The sequence below is a fragment of the Sminthopsis crassicaudata genome, chromosome 2, assembly GCF_048593235.1.
Source record: "Sminthopsis crassicaudata isolate SCR6 chromosome 2, ASM4859323v1, whole genome shotgun sequence".
NCBI lineage: Eukaryota > Metazoa > Chordata > Mammalia > Dasyuromorphia > Dasyuridae > Sminthopsis > Sminthopsis crassicaudata.
This window is the reverse complement of record NC_133618.1, coordinates 465,044,949-465,063,090: the sequence shown is the minus strand read 5'-3', so window position 1 is coordinate 465,063,090 and position 18,142 is coordinate 465,044,949. Positions and strand designations below refer to the sequence as shown.

General features: G+C 35.5%; 2 protein-coding genes across 6 annotated transcripts in view; both read right to left on the bottom strand.

Annotated features, from left to right (window-relative positions):
• Positions 1 to 18,142, bottom strand: part of RABGAP1 (RAB GTPase activating protein 1) — a 195,086-nt gene that overhangs the window by 58,726 nt on the left and 118,218 nt on the right. Inside the window, exon 1 of one of the 5 annotated variants that reach the window (XM_074293004.1) lies at positions 16,651 to 16,765. The exons of the other annotated variants lie outside the window; for them this stretch is intronic. Within the exon in view, the coding sequence (XP_074149105.1) occupies positions 16,651 to 16,695 (45 nt within the window). The 5' untranslated portion in view covers positions 16,696 to 16,765. Of the gene's footprint in view, positions 1 to 16,650; positions 16,766 to 18,142 lie in introns of those variants that run through there. 5 annotated transcript variants of the gene reach the window in all.
• GPR21 (G protein-coupled receptor 21) lies at positions 13,472 to 16,746 on the bottom strand. The gene is made up of 2 exons (XM_074293035.1): positions 16,651 to 16,746; positions 13,472 to 16,202 (listed from the first exon to the last, which is right to left on the bottom strand). The coding sequence occupies exon 2, from the start codon at positions 15,813 to 15,815 to the stop codon at positions 14,781 to 14,783; it is 1,035 nt and encodes a 344-aa protein (XP_074149136.1). The 5' UTR covers positions 15,816 to 16,202; positions 16,651 to 16,746; the 3' UTR covers positions 13,472 to 14,780.

The window sequence follows — 18,142 nt, the reverse complement described above, 5'->3', positions numbered from 1 at the left end:
ATGGGAGTCCCATAAGGCCTGTCTTTTTTTTTTTTTTCTATAGCTTTCCTTGGTTATTTCTTATTTTTCTATGGGTTCAATTATCTCTGTGCAGATTATCCCTCTACTTATGCAGTTAGCATTTCCCCGAGTTCTAGTCTCACATAACTAAGGATCTGCTAGAACTCTCCATCTTGATGTCTCAGTCATTCCAAACTCAAATTCAACAAGTTCAAAATTAAACCATTTATCATCTGCCCTAAACCTGCTCCTCCTCCAAACTTCCTTATCTCTAATGAAGGTACCATCGATCTTCTCATTATCCAAATCTGAAAACTTGAGTCATATTAAGTTCTTCATTTCCCCTCCAACCCAAATCCAATCAGATGCCAATTTCTACCAATTCTAGCTTCATAACATTTCCTCTGTCCCTTTCTGTCTTCCTAGATGGCCATGACCCTTTTCAGATTCTTATTAACTTTTTGCCTAAACCATTGCCAAGGCTACAAATTGGTTCTCCCTTTTTATTCATCCACCTTGCACAAGGCACTTAGTAAAAGCTAGTTGAAGTGAAATGAATTTTACAATTGTTCTATAAATCTGATTTATTTGCTAGAATAACTAGGAATCTAGTCTCACAATTTACTTCATGAGAAAAGAAAAAAAATTAAAAAAAGGAAAAAAAGGCTTATTTGGTCACCTAATTTGCTCTCTAGGGAGCAATGAAATTTGTAGACCGCAAATATTCTTTTTTAATAATTTAATTTTTTTGATAAGATTTTTAACAGCTCAGGCAATGGAGGCTTTCCTAGAAGAAATTTCATAAATAAATCTAAGATGTTATTTTAGATAATATGTCAAGTACTATTTCTCTGTGTCTGTGTGTGTGTGTCTCTCTCTCTCACACACAGACACAGACACAGACACACATAATCTAAGAATTGGAATTCAGAGACTACAACATTTAAGTAAGTTATTTAGTCTTGACCCTAAAACTTCCTAGTAGGGGATGTGGAGTAGTGTGGAGACCTTTGCTGATTCTGAGTCAGCTGCTTCTACTTCTGTTAGCTCTAATTGTCAGGAAGTTTTTCTTTTTATGGAACTATAAATTCCAACTGTCTTTACCCTCAAGAGCCAAGTAGAAAAAAATTAATCTCTTTCCCACATGTCCATGACCACCTTCTCCATCATTTTCCAAAGTTTTTTTTCTAGGCTAACAAGTCCCATTTTCTTACTGATTCTTTTATGGCAACTGTTCCTCTTCAGGTTAATGTCCCTATTAAAATATGCTGCCTAGAACTGATCACAATACACAGTCTGATCAGGGCAAATAATCACCCCAGTCCTAGACACTGTTTATATTAATGTAGTTTAAATTTGTTATACCTTTTGGCCAGTCTATCACATTTCAGACAACCCACTGTTCAGTCATTCATCCCTGTCTTATATTTGTAGAACTCATTTTCTCATCACCTTAAAGCTATATAATCACATAACCTTGTTGGGGATGGAATACGGCACAGGGTGGTAATGCATCAGGTAGTGGGTTGAATAAATGACTTATAAGGACCCTTTCAATTTTAAGATGTCATGATATTTTACATATACTTTTAACTTTGCAAAGCCATTTAATAGCTATTTTATTAGAAAACTAAAGAGTAACCAAGCTTTCTTAATCTAGCTTCATTTAGTACTAAAATCTGGGAATCACTTTCACTATTTTCTGAAGCAGTTACATTCCATTCCATTCATGTAGGAATAGGTTCTAGATCTTTGATTTTATTGGTATACAGAACTTCTAGATGAGGATATTCTCTCTATCTATGCAGGCAGACACTTTCTCTGAAAGTTAAGCATCTCAGACAGTTGCCTGAGGGATTGAGAGGTCAAATGACTAGCCCAGAGTCCCACAATTATCTGTGTCAAAGGTAAAGTTTGAGTTTGGGACTTCCTGAGTCAGAAGCCAACTCTCCACATTACCATATTCATATACTGTAACTTAATTTAGCCATTCAACAACCAATGAGTGTTTACTTAATTCTTCTTTACTGTCATTAAGAGTAATGCTTTGGTATATAAGATATCTTAAAATTTCTTTTTTACCTATCTAGAATATATATTTAGCAGTTGAATTTATGGATCAACAGGTAGCATGAAAAGTCATTTTCTCTGCATAATTTCAAATTACTTTGCAGAATTGTGGACCAATTAAAGAATTACTTTAGTATGATGACTTGAAAAACAAATTGTTAACTTAGCCAAAATTTAAATTTTAACTTTCCAGTTAAATTCTGAAAACTTCTAAAAGAATTAGGCTGAACAATGTCCTTTATATTAATAAATTAATATATCTTATTAAATTAATAAATCTTGTTATTTTGTAATTTTATTATTAATGGTATGTTTTGTGATAGGAATGCCCCGAGTCTTTTAAAATAGGCATTATAATTTAAAATTCCCAAAGAAGTGATTATGAAATGTCTTTCGTTGACTATTTTGGTTAAATTTTTTGTGTGGGTTTTGTTCAAGCCTGTTATTACAGGTTATCATCATGTGGCAATTATATTTGTTCTGTTTGCTATCAGAGGGGAAAACTAGGAATAATGGGAGTATTTGAAGAGAGATAAATTGTTTATCAATATAAGGAAAACATCCTAATAATTATAATTGTCTCTAACTAAGATTGTCTGCTTTTGGATATAGTAAATTTCCTATTACTGGAGGTTTACAAGTGGAAGTTGAGGATATCCTATTCAGAACAACTAGGTGGTCTCTCAAGTCTATTTCAACTCTTTAAGTTTCTTTGATTTTTACATAAAAGAGAGTAGGAGAAGAGCAGCTTGGCAATTTCATTTTTATTTCTTTAGAGAGCAGCAGGGCATAAAATCTTTTTCCTCCCCCATTTCAAGTCTGGAGTGTGGGAGAATACATCTAGGGTAAAGCTTTTACTCAATCACTAACAGTTAATCAGCCATGATTTGAACTGAGACATGAATTACTTTAAATGCCAACTCTGTTCTAAAATTAAATTAGATTCTTTCATTCCCCTCATATATATCCACCTTTTATTCTTCATCTAATTTAAGCTAGTTTGTTTTTTCTTATGCTTTTTTTTTTTTTTTTCCTGCTCTGGGATTGGCTTGGAATGTAACTCAGTTGTAGGCAGGAAAGCAATTAAGTATTCAAGTACTAGAATAGACTTACAATGTAAACTGCTAAAATTAGAACTTTAAAATGAAAGGTACTTGTGGATTTTCTAGACCAAGTTTTATTTCCATCACTAAAAAACAAAAACAAACAACAAAAAAAAAAAAACCCTCAAAAACAAACAAAAAAACCCCCTCAAAAACAAAACAAGTAGCTACAGTACAGAGAAAGTAAGAGTGCTCAATGTCACAGCAACCTAGTAATACAGAGGGCTCTAAAATATATTATACTATGCTATTTCTTTTCATTTCCATTCCTAAGACCCAAGTTCTATACCTAAAGGCCCCAAGTTTAGGATACAGCAATAATATCCCAAATTAGTCTTTATCTCTATTTTCTTGTCTACTCTAATCCGTTCTGGACACTATCAATAGATCAATACAGCATTTTGTATTCTTTGCTCAAAAGCTTTCAATGGCTTCTTGACATATACAAAGTAAAGTTCACTTCAGCCTGGCAATTGAGACTTTCCCCTTCCTGTATTTGTTGAATGATTCTCAAACTTTCCCTAAATGATACTTATCTCTTATGTTTCTGCTTTACTAATTCTTTTCTCAGTACCAAAGGCATGTGTGTATATGTATGTGTGTGTGTGTGTGTGTGCGTGCGCCCCAGCGTGCTCTCCAGCATACCTCCCACCCACACCATCCTTTTATCTATTCCACTCTGACCTAATTTGTGTTGAAGTAGAGTAGAAATAGCATTACCATCGGAGTAGGGAGCCTGCCTCAGTTTCCTAGGCTCATAATAAGAATTTAAAACTGAAAGGGACCTTAGAAGTCATCCAGTCATCTCTCCCAACCACATTTAAAAATGAGTAAATTGTGGCCCAAAAAGCTTAAATGGCTTATCTGGGATCACCTAGGTAGTATAAGACAGAAGTAGAATTTAGAACCAGGTTCTCTGGCTCTAGAACTGGTGCAAGTTTTTTTGTTTTTGTTTTTTGTAGTATGGTTTCTCAAATCATCTTCTCAATCTATTAAATAGGGATAATTGTACTACTTCTCTCACATACTTGTCAACCTTTGTAATCTGGCTTCTGACTTTCTCATCACTTGTTTCAAACTGCTCTCTCTAAGATAAGCAATGGTCTGTGAACTGCCCAGATCTAAGAGTTTTTGCTCAGTCCTAATTCTTCTTAACCTCTCAGTTGCATATGACACGGCTGATTATCCTTTTCTCCTAGATACTCTCTTCTATTGGGGTTTTTAATTACATTACTCTCACCTGCTTTCTAGCTGTTTGCCTTCTCCTCAGTCTTTGCTTGTTCTTCATCCTTGTCATGTATCCTAACTGGGAATGTTCCCCAAGATCTGTCTTAGACTCTTTTCTTATCCCTCTTCACTATTTCTTGGAAACTATATCAACTTCTATAGTTTAATTCTCATCTCTATGCTAATGACTTCCCAAACTATATATCCAGTCCCAATCACTGTTCTGAACTCAAGTCTTTCATCATCAAATAACTATTGGACTTTTCAGACTAAAGTTCTGGAAACAAATGTACTATGTTCAAAAGCAAACCCATTATTTTTCCACACTCCCCCACAAAAATAAAACAAAACAACCCAATCCTAAACAGAAAACTTCTCCTCTTGCAAAATTTCCTAATTCTGTCAAAGACAACATTATCTTTTCCATTATTTCAGATTTATCACTTTGACATAACTAGATTCTCTATTTTTCTTTCATTCCACATATCCAATTAATTTGCTAAATCATGCCATTTTTAGCTTTATAAAATCTCTTACATTTAAGCCCTTTTCTTTTTTTAATTAAATAGCTTTTTATTTTCAAAATATATGCAAAGATAAGTGTTCAACATTCACCCTTGCAAAATCTTGTGTTCCAAATTTTTCTCCTCTGCTCCCTACACCTCCTTAGCAAGCAATCCAATGTTAAACATATATGATTCTTCTTTCTGTACATATTTCTACGTTTATCATGATATACAAGAAAAGTCAGATCAAAAAGGAAAAAAAAATGAGAAAGAAAAAAGAAAGAAAGCAAACAACAATAAAAAGGTGAAAATACTGTTATATTCCATACTCAGTTCCCATAGTCCTCACTTTGGGTGCAGGTGGTTCTCTTCATCACAAGTCTATTGAAATTGGCCTGAATCACCTTACTGCTGAAAAGAACCACATCCATCAGAGTAGATCATCACATAATCTTGTTTATATGTACAATGTTCTCTTGTGAACTCTTTTCTTAACTCACATAGTAACCTCAGTTTACGCTTCATCATTTCTCACATAGGTTATTGCAAACTTCCCTTATGTCATTCACCACTCCAGTTTGTCCTTTATACCACTATCAAATTCATTTTAATTAGGTACAGATATGACCATGTGATTTCCCTAACTCTACAAACTTTGGTGGATACTTATTGCTTCTAGAATCAAATCAACTATAGAATCAAATAGTACCTTTGGATAGGTTTTAAAGCCCTACAAAACCTTTTAAGTCTCATTAGATAGCACTTTTCCTACTCTCTGTAACCCTGTCAATTGGCCTTTTTCTCTGACTCATAACACCCCATTTCTCCCATCCATGCTTTTTAACACTGGTTCTTTCCCAAGCTTGGAAATATCCACTTCTTACCCTTACTTCAGTGCCTTTCTTCCTTTAAGATGCTATCAACGGATCATATTCTGCATGAAGCTTTTCCTCATCCCCTCACCATCTTTCTCCTTCCCAAAAATACCTTTGTATTTAATTACTTCCTTTGTATTTGTAATAATGATTATTCTTGATATATTTTTGCATATACTTGTCTCCCCATTAGAACATAAGCTCCTTGTGAGCAGAGATTGCTTTAATCTTTCTAGTTATACTCCAATAAGCTACCTTAGTACCTGGTACAGAGTAGGCACTTAATAAATAATCATGGATGGATTGATTGATACTATCTACCTCTCAGGGAACTTTTATATAGACTTACAAGGCTCAGAGACACCAATGAGGCAACAGGCTCATGATTAATATGTAAATTAAGAGGTCCAAAGAGACCTCTTTTTTTGAGGTTTTTCACACCTCTGATCCCCTGATTTCTTTTTCCCCTTCTTAGATTTGTGTGGAACTAAGAAATGGCATTCTCCCTCCTAATCCTCCAACATGGCAGTTGTAGCTGCACGGCAATTATTTAATGAGCATAAGCTGTGACAGTAGACTTGTTAGCAATATCATTCAGAATGACCACGAACCTTTCCCTCTCCAACCTCTTTGTCCTTTGTTACAATGGGCTCTCATCTAAGCATCCCTATGAAGGACCACAGAGTTTATTCAGAAGGAACATTAGACAATCTAGTTCAAATTCCTCACTTTACAGAAGAGGAAAGTGAGCCTCAAGGAAGGGTACACTGATTTGTTCAAGATTACAAAGGTAGTAGTTGAGCTGGAATTGAATTCTACCAAGATTCTTCAACCTCATTAGACACTTCCCTCCCTTATTAACTTACTATTCTAGACTCATCAGCAGCTTTTTTTCTTTTTTTGCAAGGCATCTGGGGTTAAATGACTTGCCCAGGATCACACAGCTAAGTGACTGAGACTGGATTTAAACTTAGGTCTCCTGACTTCTGGGCTGGTGCTTTATCCACTGTGACATCTAACTACTCTTCCTCCCACCCCCCAGCAGCTCTTTCAAACCTTTTCATTCCTTCTCAAAACTCCCAAGACTCCCTTTCCCTTCAACTTTTTTAGCTCCTTTAATTTTATAAAAAAACACTGAGGCCATGTGCTGTTAACTTTCTCTTCTCCCTTCTTCCTCTCCTATCATTCAAATGCCTTCTGCCATCACCTTCTTCTGACATGAGGCTAATCTTGCTCAAGTGACCCATTCCACCCTGTCTTCTCCAACAGATTGTCCCCCTTTGTCATAGCCATTCTTTTACTTAATTTCAATGTCTCATTTCCTGCTATGTCTCCTCCATCCTTGTTTACTACTGCTCTTTGTAGCTAAACTCTTCAAAAAGGCCATCTAAAACAGGTGCCTCCATTTTTCCTTCTCACTCTTTTCTTAAAGTCTGTCTTCGACCTTATCACTCTACTGAAACTGCTCTCTCCAAAGTTACTGATGATATCTTTGTTGCCAAATCCAATGGCCTCCTTCTCTTTCACCTCTCACCTCTTTCACCCGTAATCTGATACTACTGGTCACTCTTCCTGATACTCTCTTCTCTCCTGGCTCTTCTCCTATCCATTTGACTGCTCCCTTTCTGTTTCCACTGCTGGATGCTTTTCCAAATCATGCCCTCACACCACGTGCCCCTCAAGATTCTTGTCCTTTCCTCTCTTCTCCCTTCATACTACACATGGTGATCTCAACAGCTTTCATAGATTTAATTTCCATCTTTATGCTGCTGATTCTTAAACCTACCTATTCTGCTTCATTCTCTGTGGCTGCTTTCAATTGTGTACCTCAAACTACCTTTCAGGTACTTCACGCTGGATGCAGAATAGACAGCTTAAATTTAATATGAATAAAATGAAACTTAGTTTGTCCCCAACCATGCTCCCCACACCCTTGCTCACCTCCCTATTTCTATTGAGGGCAACGCCATCTTCCCAACTCCTCAGGCTCATAAACTAGGAGTCATTTTGGACTTTACTCTTTCACCCAAAGCCATTCATCTTTGCAAAATCTCTAGAATATATATCCTTCTCTCCTCTGACACTGCAACATTTTGGTATAATCCCTCACCATCTCACACTTGTTATTACAATAGTTTGCTTAGTGGATCTGCCTGTCTTAAGGCTCTCCAACTCAGTTCATTCTCCAATAAAGTGACTTTCCTAAAGTGAAAGTCTGATCATGTCATCCTTATCCTCAATAAACTACAGTGGCTGCTTATTGTCTCTCTGAGCAAATACAAAATGCTTTGTTTGGTCCTCTAAGACTACTTTTCTAGTCTTCTTAAACCAACTTCTTATATTACATGTTCTTGGAATCAGTGACACATCTCCTGGCTATTTCAAGAATAAGATACACATCATCTCTTGACTCTTATTATTTTCTCTGGCTGTCCCACATGCACGAAATGGTCTCTCTCATCTGTACCTAAGTACTGAAGTCCCTAGTTTTCTTTAAATACCAACTAAAATCTCATCTTTTACTAACAGCCTTTTCTAGCCTCTCAATTCCAGTGCCTCCTCTCTGTTAATTATACACTTTGCTTTGTATATATTTGCTTGTCTCCTCCATTAGTTAGTAAGCTCCTTGAAGGCAGGAACTGTCTTTTACCTTTTTCTATATCCTTAGCTCTTAGCACAGTTTCTTGAATACAGTAGGAATTTAATAAATACTGATTAACCAGCTCAAAATTGTTTGCATTCTACTCTGATATGTTATCTTTTATATTGAAGACCAACTTAAGGATACCCCGGAAAACTCTTTACAACATATCACTGGGCTACTTCTAAAAAACAAAACAAAACAAAACAAAACAAAACAAAACAAAACAGTGCCCTTCCTGACTTAGAGAAGTCACTTTTGTACCCTAAGCAAAATCTGAAAATTATGCCCCTTTTTTTGCATTTGAAAATTATTGCTCCTTGGTATTATTTTCAATTGGAAGCCTCAAATCTATACATAATATTTGTAAAGTACATAGCTTCACTTCTCTAAGACAAAACACTCATGTGCTATTGAGTGTGAAATTTTCTAGCATTAAAAAAGGAATATTACAAAGTATCTCTTTTATGCTACTTTACCCTGTTCTCTTAACTATGTTGTATTCTGGATGGCTGTCTTCTTTACCTGCCTCATTTCTAGCACTGTCCTAAACTTGCTAGCAATATGATGACTACAGTTGCCCTAAAGAAAAGTGAGTGATGGGAGAAAAAGTGGACCATATAAAAAGAAGCAAATGTAGATGATATTACTTTCAAATAAGAGAAATATATTGGCCTTCTCTACCTTTCTCAGGTTGTTAACTTTAGGGATAAAATGCTATTGGGTAGTATGGAAAAGCAACTTAGCACTAGATTCTAAACTTGACTTAGTTCATGCCCTATTTACTACCCTAAAGTCACAGAATTATCTTAAAGTAATCTTATTCCAACCCTTAATTTAATAGATGAGGAAACTGAAGCCTGGAAAGATTAGCCAATTTATCCAACATTGCAGAGGTTGAAAGTGAAAAGAATTGGGATAGGAAGCCAGATTTTCTGATTCAGAATCCAAAGATCTTTCCATTATACTATGTTATCTCATACCAAAGAATGGCAGGAGCACTGATCTATCTCTTACCTACTAGGCAAAATGAAATGTTTACAAATTTGATTATGTCAATTTTATCTTTCTACTGAGAGATAGCCTTATAGCTTCCTACCATTTAAAGTCTCAATTACAGATTTTGGTATTCACCAACTTCTACAATTTTGCTCTATCATATTTATTTAATTATGTGATATGAGGTCCTTTCACTTATCCTCAAGTTCATGCAAAGTAGAACACTCTCCCCTCTCTAAATTTTTGCTCATCTGGAAGGAGTGGCTACCTCAATTCTTAGACCAACAAAGGAAGAAATCTTCTGGGGTTATGTTCAAAGTATCCTCTTCTTTTTAGATTTCACATGATAATTCACCTGCATCTCTTCTCTGTACTTAATGCATTCCAATCTAGTATAGTTACTCATATACATGTCTCTTCTTCCTAGAGAGCAGATTCTTTGTTGTATTTACTTTGTATTAGTACTAAGCAAATGTCCTTGCATGCTAGTAAGCAATTACGTTTTGTAAATAATGTTAAGGAGTGATTTTTTTAAAGTATCATTTATTATTTTCCTTCTTGTTATCTAAGTTGGAAAATGTGCAAAAATACACTTAGATGATAATGATTCATATAAAGATTTTTCAAAATTCTAAATTATAAAGAAAATTTTCTTATTATAGATGTCTTCAAATGCTCCCAAATCTTTATATGCAACAATGTATGAACTGCAATGAACACTGCAAATTTTAATTTTTTTGATTAAAAAATCACAATAGTCACATAAATGAACCTTTCTCCTACAGTCAAGTCAACTTCTATTAAGTCTTTTTTTTTTAAAGATGGGAAAAATGGGGAAAATTATATCTATAGAGAAAACTAAAAAATTTTTTGCCTAATCTGAAAGGTAAAGAGAGACCCACTCTAGCAGAGATACTCTAACTTTACCTCATTTTCAACTTCAAATTATTTCTAATATGAAAATTCAAATTTTGATGCCAGTGACTTAATGAACATTATTCAACTATTTTTACAGATGCTTAACAATGAAATCTAGAGAAACATATTTTACAGATTAGAGTCAATAATTCCATTTAAAGTACTCTCAAATAGCCATTTTAGTTCAATGTATTTGATGACCCTTTTCAAGAAAGCAGCTGAGTGGAACATGTACCCTTTACTAACTACTGTCACCCACCATACTATCAAAGAATTAAGACAACTTTAACAAGACCATTAGAAGAAGCTGTAGGAAGTAATTTTAAAATATAAAGTATTAACATAACTTTATTTCCAAGTTTCCTATAGAAGAATCTGCCATTTTGCCATGTTGTTATGCTAGTGTTGTCCAATCATCAAAAACAAAGGATGGAAGCTTATCTAGAGATCTAGCAACTATATAATATATAAAGTTAAAGGAATTGTCCTACCAGAAAGGTAATTGAATCTGAAAATATGTGTGTGTGTGTGTGCGCATGCATGCACATATAAGTATCTATTTTTTTCATTCTGAATTACATTTGGGATTTGAACTGTATATTACATTAATGACTATGTCATTAAATGAAGACACTTAAAAGAACTGACTGCATAAAGTATTTACAAATATGTCATATTCTTCAAAATTCCTTTTTCAACTTAATTTCTCTTTCTGCTAACTGCTTAGGTCTTACATTTTAAAAAAAAACACCTCCTATAGAATCTAAATTTGGCATTAGAAAAAAATATCTGTTAACATATTAACTGCAAGAAACTTACAAAAGCAATAGCCTTTTGGTCATTGAGAGAACAGCAGCTCACTCAGGCATTACTAGGAACTTAATATTTATTAATACTTATTTCTCCACAGTATCCTCTCTATTCATCTCCCTTTGCTAATACAGATCCTCTTGCCATCTGTCTGGAGTACTGCAAGAATCTAACAGCTTTTTCTATCTACACTCATCCTCAATTCATTCTTCTCATTAAAGGCTATATATATATTTTCTTATATATCTGCTTCGTCCATCACTCCTCTATTCAAACTATTCAAAACCCTTAAATCTATTATACTAGCATTCAAGGGCCTTCAAAGTACATCTTTATTTAAACCTACTCCCTGCCAGATTTTTCATGCCCTCATCAAAATGGCTGGAGGTTTTCCATTTCCATGCTTATGCCTATGTGCTGCTCCAAATTCCTAAAAGGTCCTATCCTCTCCTTTTTTCAGCCCACCTACAGAATTCCTACCCATTCTTTAAAGTCCATCTCAAATGCTATCAGTCCTATGAAAATTTTCATTTCCTTCTATCAGTAAATATCTTCTCCATCTCTGACATCACTAGCTCTAATGTTACCACTCTTACATCTATATCTGTTGCCTTCTCCCTAGGGGACCCTGGGTAAGTTCCTTTCTCTCTAGAAGTTTTAGTTTCCTCATGGATACAAATGAGGGGAAGAGACAAGTGCTTTCAACAGTTCCATGGTCCTATTGGAGAATCACATGCCCTTAATGGGGAGGAACTCTATCTTAACTAAATTTGATTTCTCCCTTAGTTCTATAAGTCCTGTACTCTTTAAATAGCAGGGGCTAACTAGTGTTTGTTCTATTAAACAAAATTAACTTCTTGCCTAGGAAACATTTCTACTAGAAAAGAATTACAGGCTTTGAGAAGTATCATAAACAAAAAGAAAACTTATCACCTTGTTGTGGGGATTTAGTTACAAAAATTGGCTCTCTCAAGACTCCAATATTTACTAATGTGAATTTCACAAACACATTGTATACAGATCTTAATAAACTGTCTTTCTACTTGACATATAGGCAAAGGACAGGGGCTGTTCATCATCCAGAGTCTTCACCTTTTAATAACAAGGAGTGTGAATAGTACAAAATAATAGTTGTTTTAGAAGGTGGAAAAAGGTGATGGTGGGTTCTACTCAGTGCCGATTTCATATGGCTATTTTCAATGCAACATATGATTTCAGGACAAGCTTTGAATTATAGCAAAGAAGCTCAAAATCAGATTTAAAATAAACAGCAAGCAAGCTACCACAGAGAATAAAGAATTTGAAGTCTAGGTTTTTAACAAATACCCAATCATTTAAGAATTAATTTTGCACAACTGCATAATACAGACTATAAATTGAAACATGCCATATATATTATGTTAAAACATCATAAAATAAAACATTATTAACATAAATAAGCCCTTTTCCCAGAGGTTCTAAGAATGCTGATAGAAAATAAAATTTAAAAACAAAACAATCCCAACACACACACACAAAAGGCCTACAAATTTTATCAAAGATCCGCTCTTCTTTCTTAGAGCGGTGAAATAATTCAGATGTGTTCAGATAGATGTGTGTTCTACTCTATTCTCGGCCCTCCCTCCTTTGCCTTTTTTTGCTTTTCATCTCATTGAACATCATCAATACAGGTAGAGACAACTATGATACTGAAAGGGTCTTAAAATCAGAATAAATAATTTGAGTGATGGATCTCACACATACTAGTTTTATGACATTAAGTGGCTATGGGCCTCAGTATTCTCATCTATAAAATTGGAAAAAAATTCACATTACCAATCTCTCACAGGATTGGTTTTGAGGAAAGTGCTTTAATAGTAAGAACTACAGAAATATGAGTTGATGTTATTATCATCATTCATACCATCTCTACTCAAATGGCAGTATTAAATATTCTCTTTGAAAACTTCCTCAAAAAAAAAAAAAAAAAGAAAGAATACGACAAAGCATTTAACTTCTTGGGGAATGTTTATTCTCCAATGAGAATATTTCCTCTAGCAAAGTCCTTTTCTGATGTTGAAATGTAGTATGGAGGAGGTCCTGAGTTTTCAAAGGGTATATTATCAGAACAAAAGCTCTAGGAGACCCTGTTAAGAATGAAGCTGGTATGTCTGTTGTCTAAGACACCAGTACAGCTAAATGCAAATGGGCTCATCAACAGAAACCTGGTCACAAGAAGACAAATGTCTTCAACTATGGTAACTCATAAAAACTAACAAGTGAAGGGTTGCTGTAAATGCAGGAAGCATCCTTTATGAGAAAACCACAAATCCATTAAATCTCTTGTTCATAAAACAACTATATATTTAAATAACAACCACCCAATATCAATTCTCTAGAATAGTAGGTCAATAGAATTAAATTTGAAACTTACAATTATTTTTAACACTCTGGCTAAAAAGACAATTTTTTTTTAAGGGAATAAGAACCTCAATCCACCAAGATTTTTTCCAAGTAAGCAAAAATTAGTCATTGCTTAGCAACTCCCCATATTCTTTTCAAATGAAGATTCCTTAAAACCATTTTCACTAAGTGAACATTTAGGATATTATTTAGCTAGCAAAAGACCAGGAACATTTTCAAAAAAGAATTAGCTGCTGTTGTATTCACTGATTTTAGTTATGACTAAAATAATCCTCAAAAAATGCCTCTTTCCCTCATTCTCTGTCCTTTTCCCTGATATTCTAAGGTCTCAAAAGGCTTTGGATAAAATAAGCAAAACAAACATCATTTCTGGTAAGATTTTTACAATACATCTGTTTAACTTAACAATATGATCAAAATTGCAGCCCCAACTATATCATTAAAGATAATTGTTTTTTAGCTTATTAAAATACATTTTACTGTAATAGATATATTTGACTGAATTCAAATATTCAAAGTGTGCGCCCACATGCACACATACTTCCTCCCCACGCACACAAGACAAATCCTGTAAATTAAACCATATCCCTGTATAATGGTTCTTTAGAGTTGTGAAATAGGGCATAGTGCTGAGGCTAGCTTAGCTTCTCATCAGCCTTATGATTTGATTGCACGATTACTGCATGGCTCATTGCAAATTTATAAAGTTAATGTTCAAGGGATCACATTACTCAATCTGTGAAGAGCTTTTACTCCAGGGAAGAGAGACATATAAATCTGCTACCCTCCCTACCTTGGCCCAACTTGACAGTGTTGAAACTTGCAGTAAAGTTAATACTTTGGCAAACATAAGGATTCCTAGAATTCACTGCTGCAGTTAGACATTCCTGCCCATAGAAACCATTTATACATGTAATATAAATAGTTGGAAATTACACAGTAAAGTCATACAAAATGATGACCCATCGACACTGAAGCTACCCTGTATCCACATGTAGTCATGCCAGCCCAAGAGAAGTGCTGTGCATGGCATGATTTGAGAACCAAAATATTTTCCTTGACATTTTAAAAATTGTATCCAACAATTTATGTTTATTGTTTTAATTATTAGGGCTCCAAAACACTGCTCAGAAAAATCTTCTTTCAAACACAGAAGTTAAGGTGATGTGATTCTTGTTCCCAATTTTCTAACTAAGAAACAACAGTAACACAAGCATGCTGAGTCATTTCAGACATGGCCCTCTTTGCTCTTAGGAAAAGAGTCCTTGGCTGCTGTTGGCCTTACACAAGAGGTACATACTGCCCCAGAGAGTCTTTTCAGTCCTTTTTGGAAAACACTGTTGGAGAGACTGTAAATGACACAGTTGCAGAAACTGTTGCTAATGGCAAGCCAGGTTGTCAAGAAGGATGCGGTGCGGTTACTGAAACCAGCGGAGCTCTCCATTAAGAAGTAAATGATGTATGGCAGCCAGAGGATATAGAAAACACTGGTGATGCGGAACAGGACCATGGCGTAGCGCTTCTCTGGGCAGGACTGTATGTCCCCGGCTTCTCCACTCTGGCTACTGAAACGGGCCCGCCTTTCACTAATCTCCTTAGTGTGCTGCTGGCAGATGCGGAAAATGTTGAAGTAGGTAAAGCACACCACAAAAGCTGCAGGGGCATAGAGCATCAATACAATGAAGAGGCTAAAGTATGGGTCAGTGGGCCAGGATTCAGCACACCACTGAAACACATCTCCATGATATCCAGGTTTACCCCAGTGAAAGAAAGAAGGCAGAAAAACCAGGGTAGAATAGAACCAAATCACCAAGATACAAATTCGGAGTCTCCATGGTGTGACTAATGTGTTGTAGGTCAAAGGTTTGGTGATTGCTATGTACCTGTCAATACTGATGCAGGCCAGAGAAGTCATAGAGACACTCTTCAGCACTGACACCACATAGCCAAATACTTGGCAGGTCAAGGACTCCTCCAATGGAAGGGGATAATGCAGTAATGATAAGGAAGGGACCAGACAGCTCATTCCAACCAAGAGGTCAGCATATGCCATAGTCTGGATAAAGTAGCTTGTGGTGTGGTGGTTTAGTAAAGGTGCACAATGGAAAACAAAAATCACAATGACATTGCCTGAAATGATCAGCACAGTTAAAAAAATAATGATCATTACTTCCAAGAGACAAAAATTGATAGTCTCCAAATAGTTAACTGCCAGAAGGCAAAAAGGAGGGCTGCTCTGATTCCCTTCCAAGGTGGAGTTCATCTTGAGGGCTGCAATAGCGTCTTCACTTCATACTTCTGCCTTTTGGAGAAAGAGCTGCTGTCACTGTCATGAGTTGAGTGTGGAATTACACCACATCCACTTACTCCAGGTGCTGCCTTCCTTGTGCATTTCCTGCAGTGTAATTCCCCTTTAAATGTGTCTGCTCTATACCTTCCTTGTGGCATCCAGAGCCTACAGCAGCTGTGTGGCCAGTCCTGGTCATGGCCATAGCCATAGTGGCAACTTCACTGTGTACATAGCACCAGGCATGAGGCCAACCTCGGGGATACTTTCTTCAAGCCAAGTGAGGGTATGGGGAAGGGGCAGAAGAGAAGGTAAGAAGGTTAGGGGCTTCAGCAGGAGCTGCAATGTGTCTCCTCTGAGCAGCTGATAGAAGAAAAGGAGAAAGCATTTTACGTTTCAAGTCTAATATGGTGATATAAACACAGTTACCCCCTCATCAAACCTTACCTAGGACTTCACTCCCTTTACCCTTTGTACCACCCCACAAAATTAACTTCTAACAGTGCAGAAAAAGCATAGCAGCAAAGCTCATTTAAGACCGACATAGAATAGGAAAAATCTAAAGGAAGAGTACAAACAGACCTACTTCCATTTGCTTTCTGATCCTTTGGAGAGGGGGGTATAGAAAGACAGCCTGATTAAGTTAATTATACTTGAGGCTTTGAAAAAACTACACTATTATTTATAGGAATAAAATTAAAATAGTTTAGTCAATTTCTTCTTTGGTTCTAAAAAGAAAAACAAAACATTTTTACTGCTCAAAAACATCCTAACAGAATGCACTTGCTCAGTATAGTTTTCAAAAAATTACCTGAAATTTCCATATGTTTTGATCCAAACAAAAGCCATAATACATCCCCAATCAGCAAGTCCTGCAAAGCTGGAATGTGCTTCAGTCTCATTTACTGCAGAACTGAGACACTGAGAAGGGGAGTACTGAGGGGGAGGGGAAACTGGGAGAAGGAAGAGGGGGGTTTGGTAAAAGGAGGGAGGGGAAAGAGGAGAGAGTGGAAAACGCAAGCGCATGTACTCTGGCATCCTTCAGCTCATTTTAATGCACCAGCAGAGAGATACTCCTTGCTTTCCAGACTGAATGAGGAGTAGAAAGGGGGAGAGGAAATTGACTAGAGGGATTCTTCAGCTTATTGAGCAGCTTTTGAAGTTATGGTTTCAGCCTGTTTACAAAGGATTCCTACAAAAGGCTCTTCAATTCTCTTCTTTTTTCTAGACATACCAACGCACAGCAATACTGAGATTGTGAAAAGGTCCTTATCACAACATTGTCTTCAGAACTGGACCCCCAAACACTGACAAACGAGGCTGTATTGAGGAGAGGAAATTCCTATTCACTTACTGCATTTTCCCAGGGAAAAAAAAAAAAAAAAACCAAACAACAATATTCCAAAAATGAAAAGTATTTTAACAGTGCATGGCAACCCAAAAACCACAATCAAGCAGCACAAGAAGTTCTGAGGCTAAAAATTCAATGCAATGTTGTTCATTTATGTCTCACTGAATATTAACTAATAAATGTTAAAAGAGATGGTCAAAATAACTTGCAGGTTAAATAATAAAAGAAAAAAAAATTACCACAAACTTTTTTTTTTTTTTTGGCAGCAGTTTAACAAAAACTTTGACCCTTCTCAAAAACTGAAGGAGAGCAAACTTATAAAGAACAAACTATTGTGTATTCAGATTCAAATTTAAATATACAGAAGAAAATGGCATTGTTATTCACATCAGTGCTTTCACATTTCCTTATCTTGCTAAAAGTCTTACTCCAACAAACAGCAAAGCAGAAAAAAATTAATGCATTCATATTCCTTCTATTCTGATTAGAGTATTAGAGGAAGTTTCACTGTGCAACTCTGCTATTGTTGCCTTACTTTTGGTGAGAAATAAGATGAACAAAATGAAATTGGTAATGATAGAAATGAAAATATTTTCAGTTTGTTTTCCAGTGAGGTGGCTCAGGGCTAGGGTGAAGGTGATTAGTCCAGTTTCCTGTCTAACATATGAATCCTTTCTACCATATCTCTTTTAAATAGTTCTGTTCATCTAACTAAATAAATGTGACTAAAACAGTATTCCTTTAATTAAGAGAGTCAGACTATTTCCTCAAAGCCTACTTTGCTCAGTATCTTATGTATAATAAGATGATTTCTCTGATGAATTAATAACAATTTAAAACAATTCAACAAGCACTTCAAATTCAAAAATTTATTAAGGATTTATTCTGTGTAAAATAGGACCTGTGCTAATGAATACAATAATAATAATAATAATAATAATAATAATAATAA